At 35.9% G+C, this 13016-nt stretch overlaps 1 protein-coding gene across 1 annotated transcript; it reads left to right on the forward strand.

The window, feature by feature from the left end:
- Positions 1–8409: 8409 nt before the first annotated feature.
- LOC104606799 (alcohol dehydrogenase-like) lies at positions 8410–11541 on the forward strand. The gene is made up of 10 exons (XM_010272167.2): positions 8410–8677; positions 9238–9374; positions 9557–9603; positions 9699–10024; positions 10122–10204; positions 10305–10380; positions 10476–10537; positions 10645–10740; positions 10854–11015; positions 11160–11541. Exons 1-10 carry the CDS (start codon positions 8641–8643, stop codon positions 11274–11276), a joined length of 1143 nt encoding a protein of 380 aa, XP_010270469.1. The 5' UTR covers positions 8410–8640; the 3' UTR covers positions 11277–11541.
- The last annotated feature ends 1475 nt before the right edge of the window (positions 11542–13016 follow it).

Consider the following 13016-nt stretch of genomic DNA (forward strand, 5'->3'; position numbering starts at 1 on the left):
TTGGTGGCTTGGGTTTGTTCTTAGACCCAGGTGGTCGACCTATCGGTTTCCAAACAACTTCCGCTCGTCGTTGCCAAGTACATTCGGTGGAGAAGAGTCAACAATAGCCGGTTCAACCAGTTAATGGAGAAAACTTCCATTAATTCGTGGTTAACACATGTTGATCACCCATTCACGGATGCACTCGTCCAGTGCACCCACGGGTGCATAGAATGCGATCTCCCATGGTCCAGCCTCAAGTCTGGCATGACCTAATAAACCCACTCTGTTTTTTCTCATTTCTAGTGGAAGATAAAGAAAGCTTTCATGTATTAAAAAGGGGCACAGTTTTTCTTCGTTGAGGCCCAAGAGACCGAGCCCGTCAGGTTGAACAAGCCTTGAAACTTGGAATAATTGATTTGTATCAAATTTGACCTATTGTAACCCTATTTGACACACAAGGTTCCTTTCAGCTCTAAACTAATGTGGAAGTGACCAATTATTGATGGGTAAAAGACTTAAACTCGCCTGAGTTTTCTTATAAATACTAGAAGAGACACGCGTGATGTATGGGAAATTTTGAAAGATTTAATAAATTTATTTTTCATTTTAATAATTTTTACTTTTTATTATTTTTAATTGAAATTTTGATTAATTTAAATATATAAAAATAATTATAAAAGATAATATTTTTATTAATTTCAATAATAATTAACAATTATATAAGAATGACAACTGGGTGGGTTCAGGGCAGGGTACCCCATTCCCGTCCCGTCCCTAGTATCACGCGGGTTCAGGGCAAGGTAACCACTCATCAATGTCGGGCAAGTTTAGGGGCAAGACACCCCACTTCTTATCAAGGACGAAGAATCCTCGAATTTCCCTGTCCCGTCCCCAATGTTGGGCAGGTTCAAGTAGAGGAGTAAATTGGGTCATGCTGGGTCGACACGACATGACCCGCATGTGGCCCGCACAAAGTGCGAGTCGTGCCATGCTGGCCCACAAGGCGTCCCGGGCTATGCCTCCCTCCTTTAGGATAATTTGGGGGTCGGTTTGGCATGGCTCACGGGGCGTACCGCCGGTCAGGTTGGTCCATGGACTGAGCCTTGGGCCAGGCCATGCCGTACACCAAGCCAAGTTCAAGGCAAGGCACACACTCCCCATCCAAGGTTTTTAAAATTGGACCGGATATGGAATTGTTTTGGGGTCGAACAGTCTGACTGTTCAATCCGAATGGATGACACGCTCTCACAAAAAAAAATAGAAAAACAAAAAAAGGCCAAAAGCTGTTGTCCGGGTTGACAATTTGACCGCCCAGGTCTGCGGTTTGCTAACCAAATAAACAGTCTTTGGACAAAAAGTGATTTTGAGGTGAAACGGTGTCCGGTTCCCAATTTTTCCGGTTTAACCATCTAGTTTGATTCAGTTTTGAAAACATTGTCCCTGTCAACCCTGATTGAAATGATCAAAATGATATATTGAGTATGAACAACATAGTAAATTTCTAAAAGTACACTAAATTGTCTTTAATATTCAAAAAGGTAATTTTATGAAAATTTTGGAAAATGTATTGTACTTGTGTAATTTTGAAAATTTATTCAAATTTATTTAAATTTTTATTAAATAATTTATTTTCTTTTTAAATGGTTTACTTACAGAGTTATACTAATTTATCTTATAATTTTTAATATAAACTAACCAATAATTTCCTTTTTCCAATATTATACTAATTTATCTTAATTATTTGTTCAAATTATAGTTTTCCATTTCACATGGTCATTATTCTTTAATAATCTTCAATAATTTGCAATGCAAATTACAAAATTTTTCAATGATTTTCCAAAATCTATCAAATGTAATAAATTTTCCTAAAATTTCCAAACTATTCTAATAATTTTCAATAATTATTTAACGCATTTTAAATAAACTTTCAAATACTTTATATCTTTTAATTTCAAAAATGTTATTTTATGAAAATGTAGTTTTATGAAAATTTTATTACATTTGTGTAACTATGGGGATTTATTGAATTTTTTTTTAAATTACTTTTAAATATATTTTTTATTTAATAATTTACTAACAAAATAACGTTAATTTATCTTTTATTTTTCAATATAAATTAATTAATAATTTCATTTTCTAACATTATAATATTTTGTTCCCCCATTTGTATTTGGTTATTAATTATAATAATAACAATAACTAAAATTTTATACATTTTGATAATTGTTAAATATAATTCTCAATCTTATAGAAATTAGTTAAAGAGTTTTCAATTTCTATAAAATGTTGTTAATGAGCTAATTAATAACAATATTTATTAATTTTTGGTAATTTACTAACCGTACTAATAAGAATATTTAATTTTTGGTAATTTATTAACTGTATTTATTAACTTTTGGTAATAACACTATATAATACTCATTGAATCTGGGTGGGATTAAATATTAACCATATTTAAATAATTATTAATTAATATTAATATTTTAAATGAGGGAGAGTGGATATAGATTGGGGGGATGCATTTTAGGAATTGATTAAGGAGTTTGGCAACATGATACTTTCCTATTGGTTTAAATGAGATACCTTAGGAGAGAGATTATAGGAATATTTTTAGGTAGTTGGGTGACATGGCTTAATGGGAGTGGTGGGTAGGGGTGAGCAAAAAAAAAAAACTGAAAAACCGAACCAACAAAAGAACTGACCGAAACTTAACCAAAAAATCGGTTAACCGAACCAATCGGTTCGATTTTGGTTCAGTATTTTTAAAAAACCAAAGGTACCGATTTGGTTTCGATTAACCAATATAAAAAACTAGTGGTTAGCCGAACCGACCGGTATACATATATTCTATATATTTTATATATTTATGTATATTATATATATATATATTTATATTTTTTATATATTATAAATTAATAAATATGCATTATATATATAATATATGATATATTATTTATTAATTAAAAGATAATATATTTATTTATAAATTTTTTATTATATATATATATATTATAAAAATTGAAAAACCAAAAAACCGACGAATCGAACCAACGATTAACCAAACCGGTCAACCGGTTAACCGACTGGTTTCGGTTTGGTTACGATTACCAATTTTCCAAAAACCGATAGGACCAGTTCAGTCCTAAATAAAACTCCACGGTTTGATCAACTGAACCATGAACACCCCGAGTGGTGGGAAGGGGAGAGGAGAGAAAGTCAAAGAGAATGCAGGGTGCAGATAATGGAGCGAGGCATGGTGACGGGGACCCGTGCTTTGTTAAGCAAAAGTTAAACAATAGAAATACATAAGAGTATATAATTGTTTTATATTTTAACTTTTTAATAAACAATCCAATCAAACTCAACCCGAGTTGGTTGGTTTTCTAGTATTTCAAATCGACTTTGGTTTAATAAAAATATATTGATATTTTATATTTTAAATTTAAATTTTTAATACAAGAAAGTAGGAAAATTCCCATATTTGCTAGTCTAAAATATTTTTTATCCTAGATTTAATTTTTGTAATTTATTTTTTAATGTCATTGTAATTTAGGAAATTTAAAGTTAATTTTCAAGTTTAAATCTTTTAAACAAACAAACTAAACTGAAAATAGACCCAAATCGAAACAAACCAAGTTGGTGGGTTTTCACTAATGGTCAATCAGTTTCAAGTGAAAAACTACAGACTTGACTAGATTGATTTGGTTGGCGAAATAGCCTGCAACTAAACTAAACCAATCATTGAATGCTCCTAATTTCAACTAAATTTATAGTTTAATCTCTAATAAATAACAATAGTTTAATCTCCAAAAACTATTGAAAATTTATATCAAACGCACACGATCATTGAAAAAAAGTTTATAATGAAAATATAATAGATATATAATAAAAATACAACAATTACAAAAATACAATAAATACTGAAAATATACTAAATTAGTAAATAAATAGTGTAATATTAAATAATAGTTTAATCTCTAATAAGTATTAATCTATAAATTATAAAAAATATATAATTACTAAAAATAAATTTATAACAAAAATACAATAAATACGATAAATTAAATTTCAAAAGTTAAATAATAGTTGTTTAATCTCGAATAATTATTGATAGTTTTCTATGAAATAACAAAGATAAAAATACATTTATAAATAATTATTGAAAGCATATTTATAAAAAAACAATAAATAATTACTGAAAATAAAATAAATATTAATTATTGTATATATAAATACATAATGAATATACACTATGCTCTCTGTGATCTCGTTTCATATTGAATCAATCATCTCTTCTTTCTCTCTCTCTCCCTCTCTAGCTCTCTCTCTCTCTCCTCTCTGTGCTCTCGTTTAATGACTGTTGGGTGTATTTAGATGTTTGCTCTACTGCGCAACTTTGAAATAAATTCGTCAATCACCATGCTCATGGCATAGATTGAACGATGACTTATACACTATGCTCTCTGTGATCTCGTTTCATATTGAATCAATCATCTCTTCTTTCTCTCTCTCTCCCTCTCTAGCTCTCTCTCTCTCCTCTCTGTGCTCTCGTTTAATGACTGTTGGGTGTATTTAGATGTTTGCTCTACTGCGCAACTTTGAAATAAATTCGTCAATCACCATGCTCATGGCATAGATTGAACGATGACTTGGATGTGCAGTTCATCCATCCATGTGGTTTTTTTTTTTTTTTGAAGGCAATAAAATAAGTTATTAAGTATTTTTTTATGGTAAATAAATAAAACTCCCTCTCTCTCTTGCTCTCTCTCTTGCTCTCTCTCTCTCTCCAATATCTCTGAAATTAACAATAAATGACGGAAGCAGAGGATTTCTTTGAGAATTAATTTTTGCATGGTGATTAATGGCAGAATGAATGGGTATATTGAGTTGTTCATGAATGATATAAATTTCAGAAATTGAGCATTAATTTGCCAAAAATCAAAAGATCATCAGCAAACCGATCACATAGATATGTAAGGATCCTTAAAGTCAACAAAGAACGACCAGCTATTGCACTTATATGATTCGCCAAAACTCCTCCTCATCCTACTGTCACTTTTTAAACAACTGAAATGAGATGAGAAACCATACAAGAATTTAATTTGATTAATTATAATATGGTCGTCACCTGAGGTGAAGTCGTTCAAGCTAAATCCAAGCACAACTCTTCCAGGTTCAGGCATGAGTGGGCATAGTCGGGCTAGGGCAAGTTGGTGACAAAACATATTGATCAGAGAAAAGACCTTACATGTATGGAATAGTAACAGTAGTACCAACAAACACATCTTTTAACTAGAAACTAAAGGGTTGTAACTAGATCAATTATTTGAGAAACTAACTGGACTGTCTGAACTATTTCTCCACAGTGGCCAATGTGGACAATTCATCAAATAGCAGAATTTCGAATTGGTGGAAAATGCAACTTAGGTGGGCCAACTCAACTCTACTAGCTTTTGCTCAGGTTGGACTGGGTTTTTTTTTTCGGCTATGAACTGGGCTGCTTAGGCTTAAAACTTAAGCTTAATTCTATATTAGGTTGGTCTTAGGTTGAGTAGTGAGCTCACAGGTGCCCAGCCAGACACCTATTTATAATGTAAGCAAGTAAAAGGAACATTTACAGTTTACATCTCTACTTGGTCCACATTCTTTATCATAATCCATTTATTAAAATTTTTGGAACCCCTGCCCCTTGTCCACTCTCCTTGCAGACACAACTCAATCTGAGTTGTTTTGGGATTTAGATCAGTCTGTGTTTGGACTTACCTTATATTGGACTGGGTTTTAGGATAGGGTGCTCAAGATTCAAGAACTATATACATAGACCATTTGTTCAATGTTCTTGTTTTATACTTTCCCTTAATTCCAACTTAATCAAAATTCTCTATGAATATGATGATAACAGTAGTCCAAACTTTCAATTCTTTAATCTGAAAAATGCCATTTTCTAAACTGAAACCTAGATATATGATGAATAGAGAGTGAAGAAATGAACACAATCTCTCTCGTTTTTTTCTTCAGTCTCAAAACAAGTTGTATGACGATTCTTCATTGTACTCATATTTGCCTTTGTTATTAACCTACAAAGCTACACAGTGTGTTCAAAACACCGATTACAAAAGGAACTAAGGAAGCCTCTGGATTGGCAATCTGATCATTCCTTAGGTCCATGAGCATCGTATTCAGCCACCATGTATTGGACCTTAAATCAGCCCAATAATTCCAACAAATATCTTGGCCAGATCGATCTAATAACCCTAAATCATATCACTTGGGTTGGACCAGAATGCTATATTATGATGCTACATGAGTAATATAGATTTCCAACTACCCATCTTGAACACACAAAAATACTCTAGACTACAATCACAGATCCTGGCATCGATCACCATTTGGTTGATCTCTTCAAATTAAGACATTCTCAGATGTCTAGTTAATGGAAGTGAATATAAATATATGACTACCTATGATCAATGTTTTAAAAACCTATCTAGAGGCGGACTCACCTTTGCCTTCAGGTCATGGGTCATGTATAATTGTTTTTGAGGTCTAGAAAAGGGTTTTTTGGCAAAATTAGAGGGGCAATGCACCTTTGGCCCATTGATTTTGAGATGCATAGATCTCAAAAAGTTACCTAAAATAAAAAAAAAAGATCACCCCAATTGAACATCAGAATGCATTTAAATTTTGGCCTCCGAAAGTATATACATACATTGAGTGTGTAACCCACAACCCGATGACCAGGTCGAATGGATCAACAATTGAACCGCCCATATCAGATGTTTTTTGACGAAGTCAACATTTTTACCAATTAGTGGGTTTCAACATAACCGGACCGAAAATCAAAGCTTGGTGATGGTTTGAACGATTCAACAAGTTAGGTCAATGGCAAATTGAAAACACTCCTATGATAACCTTTAGGGGCAATAACTCTTCTCAAACACAGCAAGCGTTTTATGGAACTCTGTATAAGCTCAACTCAGTTATAATCCACAGCAAGAGTCAATCGGGTTAGAGCTCTAATGTAGGTGTCAATGGACCAATTTTTGGGTTGGAACCGTCGAAATCAAAATAAATTTGGACTGATAAATGGACAAATAAGATATATTGAATTGATTTAGCTCAGACGTAATGGTCCACATTATTTATTGGATTGGATTGGATCAGACCCACCCCTAATGGAATTATATTGGATTAGGTTGAATTGAACCAATATCGTTCAATTGATAGAACTTGCCTGCCGCAAAGCCCGGAAGTGATGCAAATCGTAAAAAACACTGGCCGCCGCTACAAACTCGCCATCGCCCGTCGACATTAGTTGCAGTCGGTCGGTTTGCGTCGCCGTCGAACGCTGAAGATGCTGGCCGCCGCAGGTGGTCGGTTGGGTGTGAGGGATGGCCGCTGCTGCAAACTTGCCTGCCGCAAAGCCTGGAAGTGCTGCATATCGCAAAAAAACGATGGCCGCCGCTGCAAACTAGCCGTTGCTGGTCGCCGTTAATCACCGTCGGTCAGTGTGTATCACCGTCGAATGCCAGAGTTGCTGGTAGCAGCGGGTGGTCGGTTGGGTGTGAGGGCTGAGAGGAGAGAAGAACGAAGGGTTAGAACGAAAATGGGGTTCTAACCCTACATTCGATTAATTTATTTGGGATGGGGATATTAAAGTAATTTTATTTTTTGCTTTTTTATTTTATTTAAAACATTGAAAATAAAAAAGAGAACCCACAAACTGCTGCCCGTTGAACGGTTTAGCGGTCTGACCGCCCGGGTTAGCGGTTTTTTAACTTTTTCAATGTTTTTTAAAGATTTCTGGTTTTTAATGTAACCGGACCCGGGGGCCTGACCGGTTACCGGTTTTTTCAGTCCGATTGTTCGGTCCAGTCCGGTTTTGAAAACCATGATATTTTCTTACCAAAAATTCTATTAAATTGAAATGCGTATTTGGTTTGGTAGACATTAGTGCCGAACCAAACAGACTGTTGGAAATGAAATTTCGATCGTTTCTGTCTAAACCAAATAGAACTATGGGAATAGACTATTCCCATTCAAGCTATAAAACAAATGGACCCTAATTGTGCTCTCTTACATTGGTCGGTCCTGTAACGGTGTAGCATGTCATCTTCTTGCATAGAAAGGTTTTAATGAGCGTGGCAAGTTTCTTTTTGGGTGCCCTGTTTGGCTTGAAGATTAATTTGCTCCAGTCTGACTTGAAGCTCTAATTCGATTCCTATTTTTCGAGTGTTTTCTGTTGTGGTTTGTTGTGTCCTTTGAGTTGCTTTTTTTTCTTGTTTTTGGCCTTTTAATTGGAAAGTTGCAACGTAAAATGTATTGGATGGTTGAAAATGTCCCAAGATTACCACTTAAATCCTGGTTGATCGGATTTAAAAATTCAACATTTTCTTCTTTTTCTTCTTTGAGAAACGAAAATTCAAAGGACAAAAGCAGTTATGGAAATCAGGGACGTCCCAAGAATAAGGAACTAAAGATCCTCTTACGTCGCCAATATAGCTATTTTGTACCGCACCGGACAGTGATTTTGTTTGGAGGAACAAAGGCTTTTTAATTTCTTTCTCCCTATAAATACATCTGTACGTACCTCCTTAATTGCCCCATAAACACCGTCTATCACTCCACCCTTCTAAAATCCAACTCCAGAAAGAAAGAATGTCGAGTACTGCTGGTCAGGTGATTCGTTGCAAAGGTACTTCAATAGCTCTTTCATCCCTACCTGTTTTGATTCTGACCTTCACCTCTCTTCTGGATTCGCTGTTTATCAATCTTGGGATCCGCTGTTTAGTTTTATTTATTGCTTGTTTGGTTTATAATTTCTACTCGTTTTAACCCATCTTCTTGTCTAGTTTTCTGTTAGTAATATAAATAGTTATTCTAGTTTATTTGTTTCTTGGGTCATTTGGGAGTTGGTTTCTCAGTTGATTTCGATTTTTCTGGGGTTTGTTCTTCAAAACAAAACAAAAAATTAAGACCACAACCAGAATCAGAACCCTTCAATCAGAACTGAAAAGTCTATTACCATAGTCTGTTTGGTCCAAATAGCAATCGGAATAGTAATCTGGACAAGAGAGAGGGAGGATGTCATTCCACCAAGAATGGGAATGGGATTTTAATTATAGTTGAAATTGGAATAGTTCCATTCCGATTCCAAACCCCTACTCCTACAAACCAAACAGACTCCTAGCTCCAATGGCAGGAATCGGGTGTTTTACTTGTAGATTCACTTGTTTTTTCTTTTTGTCAATGCAGCTGCTATAGCATGGGAAGCTGGGAGGCCATTATCAATCGAAGAGGTGGAGGTGGCGCCTCCACAGGCAAATGAGGTTCGTGTGAAGATCCTCTTCACCTCCCTCTGCCACACCGACGTCTACTTCTGGGAAGCCAAGGTAAATACACTACTTTCATATACTATTCAATTGCTTATTGCATTTTCAAATCAACAATTTGATCAGAATAAACAATGTAGCTGGGTACAAGCTAAAACAAAGGTATCTGTTTGAATTGGATTTATGGTGGTGATGTTTCTAAAGTTTCTGATCAAACTAAAATGGTTTTTTCAAAATTTCAGGGACAAAATCCCTTGTTTCCTCGAATCTATGGCCATGAGGCAGCAGGGTATGCAAATCCCAATCTCATGAAATAATTGTTTGCTAACGCTAATCCTTGATGATTGATCAGTGAATGTAACGAATTGTTTGATGGATATCTAGGATTGTTGAGAGTGTTGGAGAGGGCGTAGCAGATCTTGCCCCAGGAGATAAAGTCCTTCCAGTGTTCACTGGAGAATGCAAGGAATGTGCCCACTGCAAGTCAGCGGAGAGCAACATGTGCAGCCTCCTCAGGATCAACACCGATAGAGGTGTGATGCTTAGCGATGGCCAATCCAGGTTTACTGCAAAAGGCCAGCCTATTTACCATTTTTTGGGCACCTCCACCTTCAGTGAATACAGTGTCATGCATGTTGGCTCTGTCGCCAAGATCAACCCTTCAGCCCCTTTAGACAAAGTTTGTGTCCTCAGTTGTGGCATCTCCACAGGTGCATAAATATTAACCCAATCCCAACTTAATTATATTCAAATTGCAGTTTAATTATGTTCTCCATTGATCAATAAACTTTGATTTTTCTCTTCAAGGTCTTGGTGCTACCTTGAATGTTGCAAAACCTCCCAAGGGCTCATCAGTGGCCGTCTTTGGTCTGGGAGCCGTAGGACTTGCTGTGAGTTTCTATTTCTTGTCATATACATCAATGTTGTTCTTGTCAGTTCATTCCAATTCACCTACTGACAGATTTATTTGTGCTGGCACCATGGGAATAGGCTGCAGAAGGGGCCAGAATTTCTGGGGCTTCTAGAATTATTGGTGTCGATGTGAACACCAAGAGGTTTGAGGAAGGTAAATGATTCAGCCCTACCAGCACTTAATCATCTTTATATCATAAAATTGAAGGTGAAAAAGCAAATGAGTTTTCTTTTATTTCTTCTGAACAGCTAAGAAGTTTGGCTGTACTGAGTTTGTTAATCCAAAAGACCACAATAAACCAGTTCAAGAGGTTTGATACTGGAACCCTTGTTATCAAATTCTGGCATTTCAATGATGCTAAACCTTCTTGTATTATCTCATAGATTGAACCAATTTTCTTGCACCCATCTTGTGTAGGTGATTGCTGAAATGACTGATGGAGGAGTTGACAGGAGTGTTGAATGTACTGGAAACATTGATGCCATGATCTCTGCTTTTGAATGTGTTCATGATGTAAGTTGTCATCATTTAAATGCTTTCCCTGAATTGTTCCTCCTCTCCGAATTAAAGTGTCTCAACACACCGTTCCACTGAATCTCAATGAAAAATATAAAATATTCTTTCAGGGTTGGGGTGTTGCTGTTCTTGTGGGTGTACCTACCAAAGATGCTGTTTTCAAGACGCACCCTGTGAATCTATTGAATGAGAGAACTCTCAAGGGCACCTTCTTTGGAAACTACAAACCACGCAGTGGTCTTCCTTCCGTTGTAGAAAAATACATGAATAAGGTAAATTTGCAGATTTCATTAACAATTACCTTCCTGATGATCCCATGCTAGAAAAATGAAAAATCTTGTATTGATGATTCATACATGTAGATGTTATTCAGAGTAAGAAGTTGATAAACTTCAAATCTTGTGATCATTGAGCAGGAACTTGAGGTGGAAAAGTTTATTACCCATGAAGTGGCATTCTCAGATATCAACAAAGCTTTTGATTATATGCTAAAGGGTGAAGGCCTCCGGTGCATCATCCGCATGGAAGGTTAAAATAATGGAGTTGAGTTATTCATCACAATCTACATATACTGGTTTCAAGTCCAAAAGAAGATGACAATAACATAACTTTGTTTTGTTTTTATTGTCCTATGTTGAATTCAAGTCCACAAAATCTAGGCACATTTTGTGCATAGAGAGTGATGGCATGGCTTGTATTCTTTTTCTCCCTTGAGCATTATATTAAGAGTAAAATATTAATGTTACTTTTGGTTGTCTGAAATTAAATTTTGGTCCCATTTATGCCTTGCTATGAAAATGATGAAAATGGTAAAATAAAAAAATTCTTGTTTCCTTCAATCAAGCGCAGTCCTATATCTATATTCTTCAGGTTTGGGGTGGCCAAATACCAAACAATGAAACGACAACTATATTGATCAAACCCAACTTTTTATCTAATCTGAGATGCAGCCAGCAGCCAGCATTACCTGGACCACTATGGGGATGCAGTTGTGTTGGTAGCAAAAGGGGGTGTTTCTACTAGTGTGGGATCTTCTTCTAGGAAAGGAGATCTCCAGAAAAAAACAGAATATAAGGATAAATTGTGGTGCATTCCTTGTCAGAAATCCCGACACACCAAAGATACCTGTTGGGATCTTCATGGAAAACCAAAATGGGCTCAAGATCTAACTAAGAAGCAAGGTTCAGAGGTGAATAAGAGGCCCAGACAGAAAGGTACAAATAAACATCACATGGCCAACATGGTTACTCGGGAGAATCAGCCCTCCACTTCTACTGTGACTCAGACACATCTCACTGGATCTGACCCGAGGGAGGATTTTATAAATTCCTTCCGTGATCATTTAGAGCTCTATGGTAGAGCATTTCGTCAGATGGATGCTCCTCCCTCAACCTCATTTGCATCTACGTCAGGTAACCCTACCACAGCTTTCCATGTTACTTCTCACACCTTTGACTCTCCATGGATCATTGATTTTGGAGCGTCAAAACACATGACTGGTACGTCATTTTACTTTCAAACCTATCACCTTCTTTCTAGAAGAGACACGGTGAGACTAGCTGATGGATCATATACTTCCATAGCTGGTCAAGGAAACCTATCTCTTCCTCTTGGTCTTACCCTTTCTGATGTCCTTCATGTTCCAAAATTTCCCATTAATTTGTTCTCTGTTAGTAGTGTTACTAATTCCTTGAATTGCTCAGTGACATTTTTCCCTTCTCATTGTGTGATTCAGGATCTGGCCTCGGGGATGACGATTTGTAGGGGACGTATGGTTGATGGACTTTACATGATGGAGAATAAAATTGGTCTTCATGTTACAGAGTCTATGAGTCAACCCTGCAAGAAGAGAGTCTATTTATGGCATTGTCGTCTAAGTCATTTGTCTTTTCAATCTTTGAAAGTTATATTCCCATAACTGTTTAAGTCAATGTTTGTTTCTGATTTTTCTTGTCAAACGTGTCAGTTAAGTAAACATTGTAGAACTCAGTTTCTTCAAAGAAATAGTAAATCTGAATCTCAGTTCAATGGTAAAGTGAGAGCATGGCCTTTGTCACTATGTGTCACTATAAGGGTTGTTTGATTGACTATAAGGTTGTCCCTACATGTCAAGCCAGTCATGGTTCCCGCATGAAGTTGATGGCCAATAGACTAAGTAGCTCTGCTGACTTTATTTCAGCTCGGATCCAATAGACTAAGTAGCTCTGCTGACTTTATTTCAACTCGGATAAGCCTCATCAATCATCTTCGTGACGTCTCCCTTACAAATCGAA

This window comes from Nelumbo nucifera, chromosome 5 (assembly GCF_055504915.1).
Source record: "Nelumbo nucifera cultivar China Antique chromosome 5, China Antique-T2T, whole genome shotgun sequence".
NCBI lineage: Eukaryota > Viridiplantae > Streptophyta > Magnoliopsida > Proteales > Nelumbonaceae > Nelumbo > Nelumbo nucifera.